At 39.7% G+C, this 19,609-nt stretch overlaps 1 protein-coding gene and 1 pseudogene across 1 annotated transcript in view; one reads left to right on the plus strand and one right to left on the minus strand.

The window, feature by feature from the left end:
• Nucleotides 1–16,903, minus strand: part of LOC136880859 (kinesin-like protein CG14535) — a 352,948-nt gene extending 336,045 nt beyond the window's left edge. The window contains exons 1-2 of the mRNA XM_068229150.1: nt 16,866–16,903; nt 15,854–16,040 (exon numbers count right to left, since the gene is read on the minus strand). Coding sequence (XP_068085251.1) covers nt 15,854–16,040; nt 16,866–16,903 — 225 coding nt within the window. The remainder of the gene's footprint in view (nt 1–15,853; nt 16,041–16,865) is intronic.
• A 951-nt stretch (nt 16,904–17,854) lies between these two features.
• On the plus strand, nt 17,855–19,396 carry LOC137502184 (uncharacterized; annotated as a pseudogene).
• The last annotated feature ends 213 nt before the right edge of the window (nt 19,397–19,609 follow it).

Below are 19,609 nucleotides of genomic sequence, written 5' to 3' on the forward strand. Positions count from 1 at the left end.
AGACCAAGTCGTCAGCATAGGCCAGACTGCTTACTACATTTCCACCTAACTGAATCCCTCCCTGCCATTTTATATCTTTCAGCAGATGATCCATGTAAACTACAAACAGCAAAGGTGAAAGATTACAGCCTTGTCTAACCCCTGTAACTACCCTGAACCAAGAACTCATTCTACCATCAATTCTCACCGAAGCCCAATTGTCAACATAAATGCCTTCGATTGATTTTAATAATCTGCCTTTAATTCCATAGTCCCCCAGCATGGCGAACATCTTTTCCCTCGGTACCCTGTCATATGCTTTCTCGAGATCTACGAAACATAAACACAACTGCCTATTCCTCTCGTAGCATTTTTCAATTACCTGGCGCATACTAAACATCTGATCCTGACAGCCTCTCTGTGGTCTGACACCACACTGGTTTTCATCCAGCTTCCTCTCAACGACTGATCGCTCCCTCCCTTCCAGGATGCCAGTGAATACTTTGGCTGGTATACTAATCAGTGAGATACCTCGATAGTTGTTGCAATCCTTCCTGTTACCTTGCTTATAGATAGGGGCAATTACTGCTTTTGTCCAATCTGAAGGTACCTTACCAACACTCCACGCTAATTTTACTACTCTATGAAGCCATTTCATCCCTGCCTTCCCACTGTACTTAACTATTTCAGGTCAAATTTCATCTATTCCTGCTGCCTTATGACAATGGAGTTTATTTACTATCCTTTCCACTTCCTCAAGCATAATTTCACCAACATCATTTTCCTCCTCCCCATGAGTGTGGCTGTTTGCAACACCACCAGGATGATTTCCTTTTACATGGAGAAGATGTTCAAAATATTCCCTCCACCTCTCCAGTGATTCCCTGGGATCTATTATGAGTTCACCTGAATTACTCAAAACACTGTTCATTTCCTTTTTCCCTTCCTTCCTAAGATTCTTTATTACTGTCCAGAAAGATTTCCCTGCTGCTTGACCTAGCCTTTCCATGTTGTTACCAAAATCTTCCCATGACTTCTTTTTGGATTCAACAACTATTTTTTTCGCTCTGTTTCTTTCATCTACGTACAAATCCCTGTCTGCCTCGGCCCTTGTTTGGAGCCATTTCTGATAAGCCTTCATTTTACGTTTACAAGCTGCTCTCACTTCATCATTCCACCAAGATGTTCGCCTTTTCCCATCTTTACACACAGTTGTTCCTAGGCATTCCCTTGCTGTTTCTACTACACCATCCCTGTATGCCACCCATTCACTTTCTATATCCTGAACCTGCTTACTGTCTACTGTTCGAAACTTCTCACTAATCATATCCATGTACTTCAGTCTAATTTCCTCATCCTGGAGATTTTCTACCCTTATTCGTTTGCAGACAGATTTTACTTTCTCTACCTTAGGCCTAGAGATACTTAGTTCACTACAGATCAGATAGTGGTCTGTATCATCGAAAAATCCCCGGAAAACTCGTACATTCCTAACAGATTTCCTGAATTCGAAGTCTGTTAAGATATAGTCTATTATGGATCTGGTACCCCTAGCCTCCCATGTGTAGCGGTGAATAGCCTTATGCTTGAAGAATGTATTCGTAACAGCTAAACCCATACTAGCACAGAAGTCCAGCAAACGCTTCCCATTCCCATTAGCTTCCATATCTTCCCCACATTTACCAATCACCCTTTCGTATCCTTCAGTTCTATTCCCAACTCTCGCATTGAAATCGCCCATTAGCACTATTCTATCCTTGCTGTTGACCCTGACCACGATGTCACTCAATGCTTCATAAAACTTGTCCACTTCATCCTCATCTGCACCCTCACATGGTGAATACACGGACACAATTCTAGTCCTAATTCCTCCAACTGACAAATCTACCCACATCATTCGCTCATTTACGTGCCTAACAGAAACTATGTTCCGTGCAATGGTATTCCTGATAAAGAGCCCTACCCCAGACTCTGCCCTTCCCTTTCTAACACCCGTCAAGTACACTTTATAATCTCCTATCTCTTCCTCGTTATCTCCCCTTACCCGAATATCACTTACTCCTAGCACATCCAGATGCATCCTCTTTGCTGACTCAGCCAGTTCTACTTTCTTTCTTCCATAAGCCCCATTAATATTGATAGCTCCCCATCGAATTCCATTTCGTTCGCCAAGTTGTTTAAAAGGAGTCCCTCGCCTGTCAAATGGGAGTGGGACTCCGTTACTCCCATAGGTCCGAGGCTTGCTTAAAATGTTCTGAGCTCGGTCGATTCATGAAGCAGGATGCTACCCTACTTGCACATAGTCCAAGTGAGGATCTCTCCTCTAACGGGTTATGGACCAGCGGTGGATTGTATAGTCCTAGCCGCCTGAGCACAAGGAGGGCCAGGACTCAGAAAATGTCCGAGATGCCCACTCCCATTCCATAGCAACTGGTATCCCGACTCTCAGGACCACTTACTAGGCCACTCAGCCGTTGCCCATGGTTCACGAACTAGGACGTGACTACAGTAACCCACAAACATGAACTTAAATGTGAAAAAAAATGTAAGTTATGAGGAACTTTGTTTAAAGTTTTACGGTATATAATACATGTATTAACGCAATGTAAGCCTGGCTGAGTGGCTCAGACGGTTGAGGCACTGGCCTTCAGACCCCAACTTGGCATGTTCGATCCTGGCTCAATCTGGCGGTAGTTGAAGATGCTCAAATACAACAGCCTCATGTCGGTAGATTATACTGGCACGTAAAAGAACTCCTGCAGGACTAAATTCCGGAACCTCGGCGTCTCTGAATACCGTAAAAGTTGTTGTTGGGACGTAAAGCCAATAAGATTATTACATGATGCTGTATAGGCTTTGGGCTTATGCCGTGTCAAAAAAATAAGGTGAAATTTCGCAGAGAACTGTGTCCTGCTTCATCAGAAAAAAATCTCGACTGACCACGAGAAAGGCTTCTTAAACAATCACGTTTCAAAATGTAGACGTTATAATACAAGTTGAAATGGTATGATCATTTGTCACCACATAGCTCCCCGGACGTGGAACAGTGCTAGCAATAGATGAACACACTCTATCGTCGGGTCATGATGACATGTTCCGAGATGCTCGAGCTCTTACCCACACTAGACACTACAGGTCCAGGATTATACGGGAAGCTGTTTAAATACGTAGAAATCCAAACAATTTCAAGTGGACACTGGCTATCAATTAAGTAATACGTGGTAGCCAGACATGAACGATTTACGTAGGTAGTTCCCTTCCCTGTCCCTTCACTATTGTAATTTCGTCTCGGTGTTTTCCAAATTCGTACATTCCTCATCGCCAGATGTTTCATTCCAGGCTTGTGTCAATGTCATACACCTGTCAATGTCATATCTTACGTACACATGTTATGTGACCCTCTTAGACTGATTCTGATGGTTCTTTCAGCTTCCGCTTCGAACGCTAGTGCTGAGCCACGTCCGGGGAGCCATCTGGTGACGAAAGAACGTACCATTTCCACTTTTATTATAACGTCTTAATTTCATAAAGTCATTGTTTAAGAAGCCTTTCTCGTGGACAACCGAGATTTTCTTCTCATGACGCAGAGCACAGTTCTCTGCAAAACGTAAAGAATTTCACTTTATTTTCTTGACACGGCTTAAGCCCAAAAGCCTATACAGTATCATGCCTCTAAGTGCGGGCCGTGAAAGCATTAATGGCAAGATTATTACAAACACAATGCGAATGGATTGATTGATAAAAAGACTAAAAAGCCACTTTTCCCTCTGCGATAATGAAATAATCATAAAAATGTCTCCCTGTCATGGCCATCAATCATAGGCTGCTCATTTCAGATGGCAACCAACCATGAGACATAGCCTACATGGTTGCTAGGTAACATTGGCTGACTAACTTACATCACTACCTGCGCGGTTGCTATGGTTACACTTCCGACACACATTTTATCCCGTCACATCACACAAATATTCGGATGATTCCCAGTCATAAGACATATTTATGTCAAAACGTTTTGACTGTCATTGGCAGTTATCGTCTTTAGCATAACGGAAGATTAGCATGGTTCTTAGCGTCCATTCAAGCAGGTGTTATAATGAGCAGAATTGTCCGCAGATTGTTCACATGCATTCACTGGACACTTAAAATATATGTAGAGAATTGCCAACCTTTATTTATCATCATAAAATGTCAGGGATTGTGAACCAAAATTAGCACATACAAAATGTTACGAATTGATGCACTAAGTAGTTCGATGTCTATTAGTCTGAAGCCACTTTTTTTTTAGTTTTACTGTTGTTAATTTCTGGTAAAATGCTCTGATGTCCTCGTTGTGAATGCACTCTCATTAACGTTTACCGAGACAATTCCATTCACTGTATTTACACGTTGAATCCGACTTATTTTCACTCCTTTAAGTACTCTACCAGTAATTCTACCCATATTCACATTAAAAATTACTATAAAACTCCATTACAACTAAAAATAAATATACTATACAAAATAAAACAATTCTTGCAAGAAAGACGTGCTTATTTATTGTATGATATCTCCTCAATAAAAAGGAGTTGGAAACTTTCTCTGCCATGTTGTTTACTGCCTTCTAACATTCAGGATAAAAATAATTCCTTCAAATTGCCGTCAGAAAGGTAAGATGTATTTCTGTTCACTGAAAGTGACATATCGGGCGTGGCACCATAATCTTTGTAAGTCTTTAACAGGCCTGGTGACAGCAGAAGAAAAAGTGCGGACAAGGGCATTCAATTACCAGGAGCCAACGTGAACCCATCCGTCGCAACTATCGAACTGACCGTAGCTCCCATTTCACTCACGCTGCAGCACAAGAACTCGTCCGCATACAAACTCATTTAGTGCGCAGCTAAGGTTTTGTGTCAACAAATAGACAGTAATCTTGAAACTATTTAGTATTTTTAAGCCAAAGAAAGAAAATAACTTATGTGGAAATTTCACCTATATCTAGCCGCTATATTTCCTGGTTTCCTCTCCAGATATCATTTTTATGCCAACTGAGTATTCAAAATTATAAAAGGATCTGCCTAAAGATGATACAGAATAAAATTTCAAGGTGAAAGACAGTAGTAACTTAGGAGACTTGGACGTGAAATATGAATGTTTTAATAATGTTATTTGCTTTACGTCCCACTAACTACTTTTTAAGGAGACGCCGAGGTGCCGGAATTTAGTCCCGCAGGAGTTCTTTCACGTGCCAGTAAATCTACCGACACGGGGCTGTCGTATTTGAGCACCTTCAAAGACCACCGGACTGAGCCAGGATCGAACCTGCCAAGTTGGGGTTAGAAGGCCAGCGCCTTAACCGTCTGAGCCACTCAGACCGGCATGAATGTTTTATGCTCCCTCTGTAGGTTCGTATTTAATAAACTACTTTTTCCAAGACTACTTAACTTCGTTCGCCTTTTAACATCAATTAGTGGGGGGCGGATATATGCACTATATCAATTATATCTCCTGTAGTCTTTTGCCAGGCATGTTAAGAGTAAGTTATCACATTTAAAAATCGTAATTTGTGCCACATTTTTTTCAGGAGATTTTACAAGTTGCTTCAAAAGATAAGCTAATAATAGCCCGTATGGAGAAACTTTATTTTATAGGAATATTTAAGGATACACAGTAACAGGGCATTGATACATATTACTACTCAACAAAATCGCCATTCTTATCCAAGCACTTGTTCCAGCGGTACACCAAGGCATTTATACCGGCCAGCATGAAAGAAAACTGCATCCATTCCCTGAGGCCCTGTCCTGATGGTATTATGAACGGAAGTAGAGTCTACCACCCAGGTGCTTCTTCAACGATTCAAGGAGATGGAAGTCCCTGTGTGCTAGGTCGGAGCTATAGGAAGAATGGTCTAGGTGCACGATTAGCTCACCAAGGGAGTGGCAGTGAATGCTACCTGTTGGGATACGATTAATATCTGATGGCACATACCTTCAAGAAGTCACGAGCTTGGAGGGTAAAGAAAGGGAAGGAAGGTAGTGGAGAGCGTAACTACTGCTGTGCTATTGGGAGCGAAATGAAGCCTTGTCGCACTAATATAGTCGCCAGCTGGCCTGGTGACAGCAGAAGAAAAAGCGCTGTCAAGGGCATTCAATTACCAGGAGCCGACGTGAACACTTTCGTCGCAACTAGCGAAGTGAACGTAGCTCCCCTTTCACTCATACTGTAGCACATGGACTCGTCCGCATACAAAACTCATTTAATACGCAGCTAATGCTTTGTGTCATCAGATAGATTATAATTGCGCTCTACCTTGATACACTTTTGAGCGGTTGCTCGTAGCAGTTAGCAGAAATGTACCTGAACTCCTCTTACCGGGTGTCGTGTTGCTGAACGACAACGCCAGGCCACACGCAGCCAACAGCACGCGTGAATTATTATATATCTGCTTACAATCTCTTTTTCAATCAAAATATTAAAGTGTGTCAGGTCTATCTGTCTAATAGCAAGGACTCTATCTATTTCATAATCTCCACGTAGTAAAGTCGCAAGGCGTAAGGTCAGGAAACACTGTAGATCACTTAGCAGTATCATATCTATTCATGGAAATGAGCGACTTTGCGAACGATCACTCCGTAGTAGTCTGATGCACCATCTTGTTAACAGATGATTGGAGCATCGGGTCTTCAAAGGTCGGATAATTTTCTAAAGTAATAAACTAGCATATCCCTGTAATTTGCAGCATTCATAGTGTCCTAAAAAAAGTACCGAGATAGCACATTAACATTGCACATACCTGCCCAGACTGTGACAATAGGAATTCTTTACCCTATTTCATACTGAAAATATTTCCCAGCAGACAAAGTAAGAGTCCCCACACTACGAAAAACATAAAATTAAGCAATTTCCTCAATTGTGCCGAAAGTTGAAGGGCTAAAGGGTCCAGGAATATTTCAAATTGTGAGTCTTCAAACTGTGAGCCTTGAATAGCTCTATCAAACTTTAAAAAAAGAAATTAAAAAATCACTTCCGGTCTAAATGCAGCTCCGGAAAAAAGACTAAAATCGCTCTTTTCTTTACTCGTTTTCTTTTTTATTCAAATCCCAGCCAAATTAAGTTATTTACATAATTATAATGTGTTCCTTGGTTCAATATCCTCATGCTGTTCTTTATTTTTGAAATGTCCACATCGAATATAGTTACAAGGGCTTAAGTGAAACACTGCATGGACTCACATCAGCGCTCACAGTGGTAGAAAAAGGTAAACTGCTAATCTAATCGACCGGATAACGTTGATTAAGAAAAGGATTGTAATTTTTAGGAATACATAAATAATGTACTCTCATACTTTTTTATATGGTTTTTAAGTGACGTGCGGTGAACACACTTGTTAACCCAGCTGAAGAAAGAATTAGAGCCCCACCACATTACACATTACAAATTGGTACTCACGGCAGCGTCGTAACATAAGCTACAACATATCTTAAACAATTTACTCACAGTTTCACCCGGTGACGTATCGTAATCATACAGTTGTGGTTTTCACAGAATTGTACTGGGACGTTTTGTTTTTTGACTTAAAATCCTACCCTAAACTGAGTGAGCGATGACAGACATGGAAAAGTACTCTTCACGATGAATACTACTGTTATATTACAAAGGAATTCCACAAAATGCACGAAAACTTCACCCATAACACAAGAACAACACTAAGAAAATTCGCAATCCGTACCACCATTACAGTACGTGTGTACAGCAACAAAATACGAAATCTTTGTACTTTGCGCTTGTTTGTGTTCATGGTAGGCAATCTAAATATTCTTCCGAGTATATATACACATTTCTTTACACATACATACATACATACATACATACATACATACATACATACATACATACATACATATATGCATTATAATTACCGACTGTTATGCCTTTCAGCGTTCAGTCTGCAAGCCTCTGTGAGTCAATAAATTATCTCAAAAACTTTACACATGCCGAAATCCAAAAATAAAATATATACTTTTATTACAATTGATATCATAAAATAGCTCATTTTTACTAGCAAGGAGATGTTCAAGTGGATATACTGTTAACATACTGACATTTTTTCTTGTAGCCTGGCGCTGAACACTTGGAGGGTTAACCATTAAAACTAACATACCTTTCCCAAGCTAGCTGGCCTTTCACTGTTAAGGCGCTGTGAATCTCGAGGGTGGCCCACAGCCCACACCCCGCCTCCCCAGGACAAACAGGCTTTTTGGGGCATGCGTCAACACACCGACTTGAATTTCGCTGGGGTAACACTCTTTCGCACCGGCAAAGAAATCCAGCTCGCTGGACAGTGCTGAACTGCTGTAGATCGAGCGGATTGTTGAGGCTTGATTTACCTGTTGCAGTTTTTAAACTTTATAAAAGAATTATAAGAAATAACATGCAAATTTAAATACAAATTTCTGTGCCCCAGCAGCGCTCGGGTGGCTGGGGTTCAGTGCCCGGCACAGTTGTATTTACCTAAATGTTGTACCTCATATCCCTCGGATGTTTTAAACATTGAATTGCTTGCCTGGAGGACTAGAACTGTGTGTTCAGAGCCAGTATACACAATTATATCTGATTTTACTACCATTTAACTTCCAGAAAACCACGTGTCCTCAGATCATAAAATACGTCACATCAGGAGTCAGTTCGTACAGGCATTCAGTTCAATGCCACCGTGACATTGCGGTAACAAATAATGCCACTCACTGCTTATATAGTAAAGAGTAAGCTTCAATCTGCCTTTTCAGTGATATCTCACGTCTACAAACAGGTAGCGTCTCCTCAACTTCCTTGATACAAAAGAACATTGTACCCCCTGCATTGTAAAAGGCTAGGTAATGATGAAGGGAACTAATTAGCGAGAAGAAGAAGAAGACCAGTGTTTCATTCTCCCTTGTATAGAAGCTTCCACTTTGAATTCTCAATAATCGGATTATTCTAAGGAAGGAAACCGCTACTAAACACAAAGTCTACCTTAGCGATATCAGCACGCGTTCATTCTCCTTAAGAAAGTTGTCACTCCAAACACTCGTCGTAAAAATTAAAAACAGATACTTGAAGGAAAGAAGTCTGCATCATGGAAGGATAAAAATAAGTATCAACAAGGTACATACATGTCTTCTATCCATGCGCAATATTTTGCATTGTAACCTTCAGTCGCTCCTCGGTTATTTTATTTAACGGATGAGGAGAGATAGTCGTCTTAAAGGACTCAGTTCTCATCATCACCATCCCTGAAAAATATGAAAATACTGACATTTTTTGGAATGGTGCATGATCAAATGTTAGCGTATCCTTGTATTATTTATTTTTTGTTTTTATTTCCAATTTAAGGCTTGTCCTTCCTTTTCTTATCTTCCCTGAACCTCTTCATTCTTTTGTTCCTCGTCTTTCTCTGCCCTTTGGAAATTATCCCTTTGGGACTCCTTGCTAGTGGTTACTCTAGAAATGATGTTAAACTGTCGAGCCTTCTTCTTAACTCTCTTCTATTGTGGATCATCTCTAGCGTAATACGAAATTTTTCTGCATCCCTCGTGACATCATCTACCCACTTGGAAGTGGCCGTTAATCCCATGATGTATCTGAAGATCATTTTTGGTCAGTCCTTTGTCATATACAGTTTTATTAATAAAGTGTCTGCAGAATTTCTTTCAGCCTTCGGTTCCGCACTGCATCCATGATCTTCTCAGTGAGAGCTTATCACTTGTCCTTTTCTTTCAAGTCCCATCATTAATCTTCTGTGGTCCTAGAATTTTCCTCAAAATCTTCCTCTCCTTCTCGATTTCTGGCAGCTCCCTTAGAATGAATTAATTAATTAATTAATTAATTTAAAATCAGACATTCTGAAGCGAACAATCCTTCTGGTTTTATTACTGACTTACAATGTCGGATTTTGGCCTTGTACGATATTGTTATACCTGTCATAAGTTAACTTGAAGGCTATTATTATTATTCTTATTTCCGAATTTGGCCGCCTATGGACCGCAATGAACTTAAGGATTTCTCTTCTTCTTCTCCTTCTTCTTCTTCCAGAACCTCTTCATTCTTTCACTTCTGATCTTCCTTTCTTTTTCAGATATGACCAGTTTGAGTGTACATTTTGGTGGTTTCTCCTGGAATGTTTTGATGCTGTCCACTCTAATTCTAAATTCTTTTCTCTTGTGAACCATATCCACTGTAAGTCCACTTTCTATTGCATCTCTTTTTACCTCTTCCACCCACTTCGTCGAAGCTTTTAGTCCAGTGATATACTTGATATTTTCTTAGTTAGCCGTTTCTCATCCATTCATTCTAGATGCCCATAGAATTTTAGCCTTCACTTTCGCATGATGACAGTGATTTTTTCGGTGTATTTAAAGAGGTCATCATTTTTTCTATTCCTCCACTCCCCATCAGCATTTTTCTGTGGTCCTAAAATTTTCCTTAAGATTCTCCTCTCCTTCTTTTCGAGATTTTGAAGCTCAACCTTTTTATTCATTGTCAGGCTCTCTGAAGCGTAGAGACCCTCTGGCTTTACCACTAGCTGTAGTGTCTAAGTTTCGCCTTGTAAGATATTGCTCTTTTGTTGTATCTGTTCTGGGTTAACCTGTAAGCTAATTCTAGTTTTCTAATTCTTGCCCTAATCGCCTCTTTATCCAATCCATTAGGTTCTATCCATTCCCCCAGATATTTAAATTTCTCAGTTCTTTTTACAGTCCCATGCTTCACTTCTAAGTGTCTCTCCCCTTGATGTCCATATTCCATGTATTCCGTCTTCTCATATGACACTTTGAGACCCGTTTTCTCAGCGATCTCATGTAGAGTATTCAGCATAATTTGGGCACTTTCTCGGTTGTGAGCCAAGAGTGCAAGATCATCCGCGAAAGCCAAACACTTAATTTCTAAGTTCTGTCCTTTACTCCCTAAATGTATTCCCTTTATTCCTTTCACTTCCAAGGCTTTTTCCCATGTTCTAATGATTTTTTCTAGAACAATGTTAAAGAGAATTGGTGATAGGCAGTTCCCTTGTCTGACTCCTGTTTTTATTTCAAATGGTTCAGAAATTTCACCGAATAATTTGACTTTTTAGAAAGTTTCTGTCAGGGTTTATTATTATTATTATCATTATTATTATTATTATTATTATTATTATTATTATTATTATTATTATTATTATTACGGAAAATTCACAGCTATTCAAGTCATTAATATGGGCATTTAACACACTTCAGCCCAAAGACATTTGACACATGAAACAGAAATTTCTTCAAAATCTCTTTCAAATATATACGAATAAAGTTTCTGTGTAAAAATCCATAACATTTTTGTAAAAATAAAGAAAATAGAACATTGATTCCAAGTGGAATGTGAAATAATCACTCAGGAACAGAAAATATGGAAGTTAATGATTCCAATTTGAACCATAGACCTAAAGAATTCCAGTGAACATGAACAAATTTCACATATTAATCCATCTGTGTAAACTAGAGAGGCGCGAAATGATAACAGGATAGGAATGTCGAAATTCAAGTTCACGTCACACATCTGCATTACGGTTGTCGAAGCCATATTATTATGTACTAAAAAATCATTTAAACCAATTCGCAAGGAAAATTATGATAATAGTAGAAATACTGTACCCCAATATTGGCAGTTCTGAAGATTGTTTTCTATGGTTTCCCGGTATATGTCCTGGCAGTCGTAGGGCACAACTAAAAGGCCAAGAGCCTCTCAACTCGGGAGCGAGATTTGACGGTCTCGGTTACACTAGCTCAGTCTGGCATCGTTCCCACTTACTTGTGTCAGGCTCACTTTCATGTTTCCTGTCCTGCCTCCCATGCCACTTCCGACCTTCACGGTATCAGATTTGCAACGCCTAGAGAGTCTTTCGTTTCCACGCCCTTCTTGTACCTTCCCTGAATTTTGCCGATATCTTCAATTTTCTGCCACTCATGTTTAACGTCTCCCTACCACATCGAAGATTTTCGACGACGTAGTGATGGGAAGGGACGCACAGCCTCATAATTTGCCTGATGTAAAAATGGAAATTCATGGAAAACAATCTTCAGGGCTGCCTACAGTGGGGTTTGAACCGACTACTTCTGAATGCAAGCTCACAGCTGCGCAAACATATGTCTCTTGGTCTTGCAGAGTTGAGAAGATGGTTGTCTAGATGTACTTCCTCTTAAAACAATAATCTCCATTAGAACTTATTCTTATGAAGAGGTTGAAAGAATGGACCCAGGAAGAAGAGCTACGATTATATCGACGTTGGAGGAGAGTAGAAAAACGTCTCATGGGTCTACATAGCGACTTATAAAAATATGGGATCTAGACAGGAGACGTACAAAACAGAAAGGTGTGAGGACGAAGACTGGCGTCGTGAAGAATCTGTCCGAGGAGAAATCAGCGAGAACAACAAGGATATTCTCAGAAGAGGAGTGAGCTAGGGGGAGCCAGAGAATGAAAGAGTATTGGGGAACGGGTAAGAAAGAGAGGGAAACGGGAGAAAGTACCGCGAGTTGTATAATCGGAGCTCAGAATTGGATGAGACGAATTTAATTGTATTCGTGTCAGAAGCACTTACAATAACTGAAGTCAATATGGTAATATGTATATGATAAGTGAACAATATAACATTGAATTGAGAGTTCCTTCACGCTATTGCCACCCAGAAGTTAGCAACATCGATTGCATTTGGTGTAGCACAAATCAGGTCTTCCAGAGTACATGATGTTTGACACTGACTACATTGAAACAGGTGGGAGGACGTCTGCACTTCGCTACATTCACACAGCGGCGACTCCGTACAGAAACCCCATTTCATTAAGCTATTCTTGCATTTAGTAACACGGTCAGATGAGACGAGTGACGAGGTACATGACAGTAACGATGATTATAATTAGAAAACTGTAAGAACGGATCTGAACAAAGAGAAAGCATATCATTTAATTTCAATAGCTCTCTCTGCGGTACAGTGGCAGAGTGTCGGCCTCCAGATTCCAAGATATCGAGTTCAAACTTGCCAGAGGTAGTAGGAATTTTGAAAGTTTGGAAAATTTGAAAATGAAAAGTTGACGGCATGTAAGAAACACTCAGATGATACCTTTGGTGTTTACTCGATACAATTCATAAAAACTCAGACATAGACGCCCAAGAGAGATTCGGTTCTCTCTACCACCAAGTAGATCTAGAGTATAACGGAATGTAGAAATTGCCGAGGAAACAGCCAGAATACGTTAAATTAAAATTCATGCACACTGTAGATGTGGGCATAGATTATTTATTTATTTATTTATTTATTTATTTATTTATTTATTTATTTATTATTTATTAGCTATTTACTTTACGTCGCACCGACACAGATAGGTCCTTTGCGCCCATGGGACAGGAAAGGCCTAGGGATGGGAAGGAAGTGGCCGTGGCCTTAATTAACGTACAGACCCAGCATTTGCCTGTTGTAAAAATGGGAAACCACGGAAAACCATCTTCATTGTCGCCGACAGTGGGATTCGAACCCCCTATCTCCCGGATGCGAGCTCACAACTGCGTGCCCCTAACCGCACGGCCAACTCACCCGGTTATTTATTTATTTATTTATTTATTTATTATTTGTCGACATTGGTCATCTTAGCACCACATAAAATAACCCACAATATTCATTTCGGTTTGTTTCCTGCTTTCATTCTGGCATCCCAATACTACTTCATTTTTCACTGTGCTTTTCCCTCCTCTCTTCTGTCCAGGTTTAATTCCGTTCCTTCTTTTTTTCTTCCTGGAAAGCCTTGAAATTCTGTATCAATCCCCTAAAAGTTGTTCTGTCTCCTGTATTATATCTGGTGTTATTCTCATCTCTGCCATGTCTCATTCTATACTTTTCATCCACTGACTGTCAGCCTTACTCTTGTAAACATGATTAAAACTTTGGTTTGTGAGTCTACAGTTATCCATCCTCATTATGTGACCAAAGAACTTAATTCTCCTCTTCCTGATCGTATCAGACATTCTTTCAGTAATTTTATCATTATTATTATTAATTTTAATTTATATGAATTTGTTCATATACATTACTTCATTACTGTATTTAGGAAACAAAATGTCCATTTATTTTGTATATTTCATGTGTAGTAGACAGGTAATTTATGTAGGAGCTGATCACAGTAGCAATTTTATTCTTCACTTTCCTTGGCATTTCCTAATACGCTTATTTATCTAGAAATCTGGCTGCAGATCTATGTCTATTCAGGTTGTCACTAGCTTCCGGTGCTAAAGTTTATGAAATCGAATTCGGGCACAGGCGTTTGATATTTACGATGGTTATTCAAGAGACCTCGACGATATATTTACTGACGCATTTTAAAGTCAAATTTCGACGGCTCTTAAGATCTTTTGGAGTTAATCACACGGCATCTGTCTCGAAATAGGAAGATAGTCTATTAGAGATGAGAATTACATTTCATTTCAGCTTCCTGCCTAAATGTGCAAGGTAGCAGCAGCCTTCGGCTTAGTGGGCCCAGGGCTCGATTCCTGTTCTGGCTGAAGAATTTAGCCACGTATGGTTCTTTCATTTAGCTCGGGTAATAGGTGTTTTGTTCATCTTAATGCACTTTTTAATTTAGAGTGTTTTCCATATAAAACCTGGCCGCTCATGATTGTCTGAGCCAAGGGTGGCCGACTGGGTGACTTCCCTCAACACCCACGCCCCGCGAAGATCCACAGTATTTTGAACAACAGCGATAGAAGTCCGAGTCTGTCAAAAGAAGAGGTATAAACGAACAAAAACTTCAGATAAGAAATGATCGCCTGGTTATACAATAAAAATAAATAAAAATAAAAGGGAACTGGGTAAATCTGATGTGTCAGCACTGTTGCAGAGTTTCAGTTCTAGAATTGGTCTCTTCAGGCGTCTACTAACTCAAAATCGGAGACATTGATGCACACGGATGACATAATTGCCTACCGTAAATTGTTCCCGAGTGCATAATAGTTTACTTGAATGAGAGGTTTTAAACTGATGCGTAATAGCAAAGTGGGACGGTGTCCACGATATTTTGTCTCTTGAAACAGCAATCATCACCATCATCGTGTAGAAGCAACGTCTTATTGGACGAGGAAAGCAACGGGAAAAATTCCTCATATCTCATTTTTAGTACGTCTCTTCTGAGCCCTGGGATTCACATGGCATCTGACAGTAAAACTGTTCAATGCCCGACCATACTTCGGGAACACGATTTTAAAAGACACTCACACTACTTCCTTCATTCGATGTAGGAATATTTATTGTCAATCTTTAAGAGAGAGAAATATATTTATTCCTGCTCCTCCCATCTGGAGGCTGCCAGAGACAATAACGATAAAACTGGTTGAGAATATTACAAGTTCACAAAAAGTACAGAATATGAATGTAAAAGTCATTAAAAACAAAGCATACGTGTAATAGTTAAAGCCAACAAATATATAAATATAAAGAAAAATCTCTCCTTCCCAAGCAAAGGAGATAAGAAAACTACATAGATAAAAAATCTACATACAGTGAAAATATGTTTTCATTGTTAGTGCCTCTAGCCCAATATCCTTGATCATTTGCCATCTAAATCTCTACAGACATTCACAACTCCTTCTGTGATCGTGCCTCTTTCCACTATCATTAATTTCAGTAGTCCTATGAATTTCAGATGCCATTTCTGAGCAAAACAAGGAACTCTGAGTACATCGTTTTTAGATTTGTTTTTCTTTTACTAATATCTTCCGAAAGAAAACTGTCCAAAGAAATACCTGATATCAGAATTTGAGGAAGGATCAATTAATCAGAATTGTTCTCGTGTTATGGTATTTTAGCCTAAAAGTACAAAATCCAGTGAAATACAATGAACAGTACCTTTCCAACACCGCTAACTTCTCTGACGCCGATCCTACGAAGTAACGCTGGAGGAACTGGCGGTGGTGTTCGATGGATAACAGCGCTGAACCCTGTGACGTTCGTTGTGGATCCATCCACATCTTCTCCTGTAGATTGGCGTTTTCGGCGATGTGGCGAGGATGACAGGTTGAGCTTCTGGGCCGCCCTGTAGACGAAAAGATAATAATAATAATAATAATAATAATAATAATAATAATAATAATAATAATAATAATAATAATAATAATAATAATAATAATAATCAGTATACCAGGCAAAATGTTCACAAGCATCTTGGAAGGAAGAGTGCGATCAGTGGTTGAGAGGGAATTGAATGAAAACCAGTGCGGTTTTAGACCAAAGAAGGGCTGTCAGAATGAGGTTTTCAGTACGCGCCAGGTAACTGAAAAATGCTACGAGAGGAACATACAGTTGTGTTCGTGTTTCGTAGATCTAGAGAAGGCACATGACATATTACCGTGGGAAAACATGTTCGTCGTACTTGGGGACTATGGAATTAAGGGTAGATTATAAAAATTAATTAAGGGCATTTATGTTGACAATTGGGCTCCAGTGAAAATTGATGGTAGAATATGTTCTTGTTTCAAGGTACTTAGAGGGGTTAGACAGGGCTGTAATCTTCCACCTTTGTTGTCCACAGTTTTCATGGATCATCTGCTGAAAGGTATAAAGTGGCAGGGAGGGATTTCTTATTATTATTCTTCTACCTCTTTTCCCACACTTGTGGGTTCGTGGGTGCGAACTGTGTCTCACTTATGATTTGGCCCTGTTTTACGGCCGAATGCCCTTCCTGACGCCAACCTTATATGGGAGGATGTAATCACTATTGCGTGTTTCTGTGGTGGGGATAGTGTAGTGTGTTGTCTGAACATGAAGAGGAAAGTGTTGGAACAAACAAAAACACCCAGTCCCCGAGCCAGAAGAATTAATCAAACACGATTAAAATTCCCGACCCGGCCGGGAATTGAACCTGGGACTCTCTGAACCGAAGTCCTCAACGTTGTCCATTCAGCCAATGAGTCGGACTAAAGTGCAGGGTGGGATTTATTTAGGTGTAAATACAGTCAACACTCTGGCCTATGCTGACGACTTGCTCCTTAATGGCAGCCTGTGCCAAAAGTCTGCAGTCTGATATCTTGGAACTTGAAAATAGATGCAATGTGCATGGTATGAAAATTTGCCTTTCCAAGACTAAATTGACATCAGTAGGTAAGAAATCCAAAAGAAATGCATGTCAGATTGGTGATACAAAACTGGAACACGTAGATAATTTCAAGTACTTAGGATATCTGTTCTCCCAGGATGGTAATATAGTAAGCGAGACTGAATCAAGGTGCAGTAAAGCTAATGAAGTGAGCTCGCAGTTGCGATCAACCTTATTCTGTGCGAAGGAAATCATCTCCCCGACTTACCTATCTTTACATCGGTCTGTTTTACGACCAACTTTGCGTTATGGTAGTGAAAGCTGAGTGGACTCAGCATATTTTGTTCATACGTTATAAGTAGGGGGCGGATTTCTATGACCAGTCATATTTTTTCCCTTAACATTATATCTTATAGTCTTGCATTTTCAACACGTTTCCAAGCATTATAATCAAAATTAAACATGTTTTATTGGGCATATAAATGCATATTTAGGCTTTCTTAAGTTTTATGGCATATTTTCAACAAAATATCATTATAACGGCATATTTTGGTAATTTTCATTTTAATTTCGTATTATAAAAATCAGAATAAGCTCTAGAAATTATTTTTCAGGATAGACTATATACTATATACTACTGAAGAACTATTATAAAGTAGTGTATATGGAATGTTTCTAACAGGTAGGAGCTATTGTTTGCTAGCTGGGTCAATTCCTGGAAACCGGGCAATCGTTTACACAGAAGCAGAGGTAATTCTGCAGTTATTTGTCATTGTTCTTATCCCTACCCTTCCCCTTCCCTCTTCCACCTTCAACACACTGAATGACCTTGGTCATTAGGGAGCTTCAGTCATTCATTTCCTTTCAATATGCCTAAAACGAAAGTCTCAATTTGTGGAAAGTTGCGAAGTTTTGTTCGCGAGTTCGGTGAAAACATATTCAGTACGGATGGAGTGATATTATTCTGTAAATTGTGTGAGGTAAAAGTTACTGCCGAAAAACGCTTCTCTGTGCAACAACACTGTAATACTGTAAAACATAAGAATTGTGTAACTAGATATTCTGCACTCGAAAATAGGCAACGTCTGCTATTCGAAACCCCGACATCAAGTTCTGAGAGTTCACAATTTTCACAAGATCTCTGCAAGATGATGATTTCTTCTAATATCCCCTTAAAGAAACTTAACAGCCGAAGCTTCAGACAGTTTCTTGAAAAGCATCCTGTTCCCAACGAATCTACTCTCAGGAAGGACTATCTGACCCCTTGTTATGAAGAGATGTTGGATATAATAAGGCGTGGCGTGGGAGACAGTAAGATATGGGTTTCAATAGACGAGACCACAGATGTGGATGGAAGATATGTAGCAAATGTGATCGTTGGCACGCTGAAGGAAGACCGGCCTGGAGATACATTCCTCCTGACATGTGAAGTGCTAGAGAAGACAAACCATTCCACCATTGCAGTTCTCTTCGACAATTCAATGAATCTGTTGTGACCAAACGGGGCAAAGAGAGAGCACGTTTTTCTATTTGTAACTGACGCTGCTCCGTATATGGTGAAGGCAGCCAAGGGACTTAAAATGCTATACCCGAAAATGATACATGGGACATGTCTTGCACATGCCCTGCATAGGGCAGCTGAAGAAGTTAGAAGTAGCTACCCTGAAGTTGATAAATTAATATCGAACTGTGAGAAAGTGTTCGTCAAAGCTCCGCTTCGCGTTCAGAAATTTCAAGGAGGAGCACCTTCACTATCCCTACCTCCCCAGCCAGTTACAACGCGATGGGGGACTTGGTTTGATGCCGCAGTGTACTATTGCAACAACTTAGATGTCGCGGAGAAGATCGTGAAGTCTTTTGATCCTACACAATCGTCCTCCACAAAAACCACTCAAGATTTATTTTCAAGCACTACATTAAAAGGGGACCTGGCTTACATAAAGTCCAATTTTAATTCTTTATCTGGAGCAATCACGCAACTGGAAGTTTCAGGTGCAGAACTAAGCGATGCACTGGATGTTCTAAAGTGCATTGAACAGGAATTAAAGCATGCGAAAGGAACAATAGCATCTAGGGTGTGTAGAAACTTAGAAAATATACTGGAAAAAATAGCGGACTTGTGTACCTGCGTGGAATAAGTTGACATTCTTTGTGGAAACCCTTCATCTGCAGATTTCCAGGAATTTTCTCCAAGTGAGTTAACTCTATTCAAGTACGCTCCCGTTACATCATGTGATGTCGAAAGAAGTTTTTCTCGCTACAAGACGATACTCAGCGACAACAGGAGGGGATTCTCATTCAACAATCTTAAGATGCATGTGGTCATAAATTGCAACAATTCTGATAATGGAGACTAGATCAGGTATGAATGTTTCATTCAAATAACATATGTTTTGTGTATAAATTAAAACTGATTGAATATTGAACAGTGAAATTAACTGCAGTGTTTATGTCTTCCACAGAGTCCGTCCTTGCCTAGGAGTATGCAGTGTAACCTTAACGAGTTCATGAAATATTCATCATTTTAGTTGATTTTGGGTTAAAGATTTCGAAGAATTAAAATTTTTTAA

Source organism: Anabrus simplex, chromosome 9 (genome assembly GCF_040414725.1).
Source record: "Anabrus simplex isolate iqAnaSimp1 chromosome 9, ASM4041472v1, whole genome shotgun sequence".
Taxonomy (NCBI): Eukaryota; Metazoa; Arthropoda; class Insecta; order Orthoptera; family Tettigoniidae; genus Anabrus; species Anabrus simplex.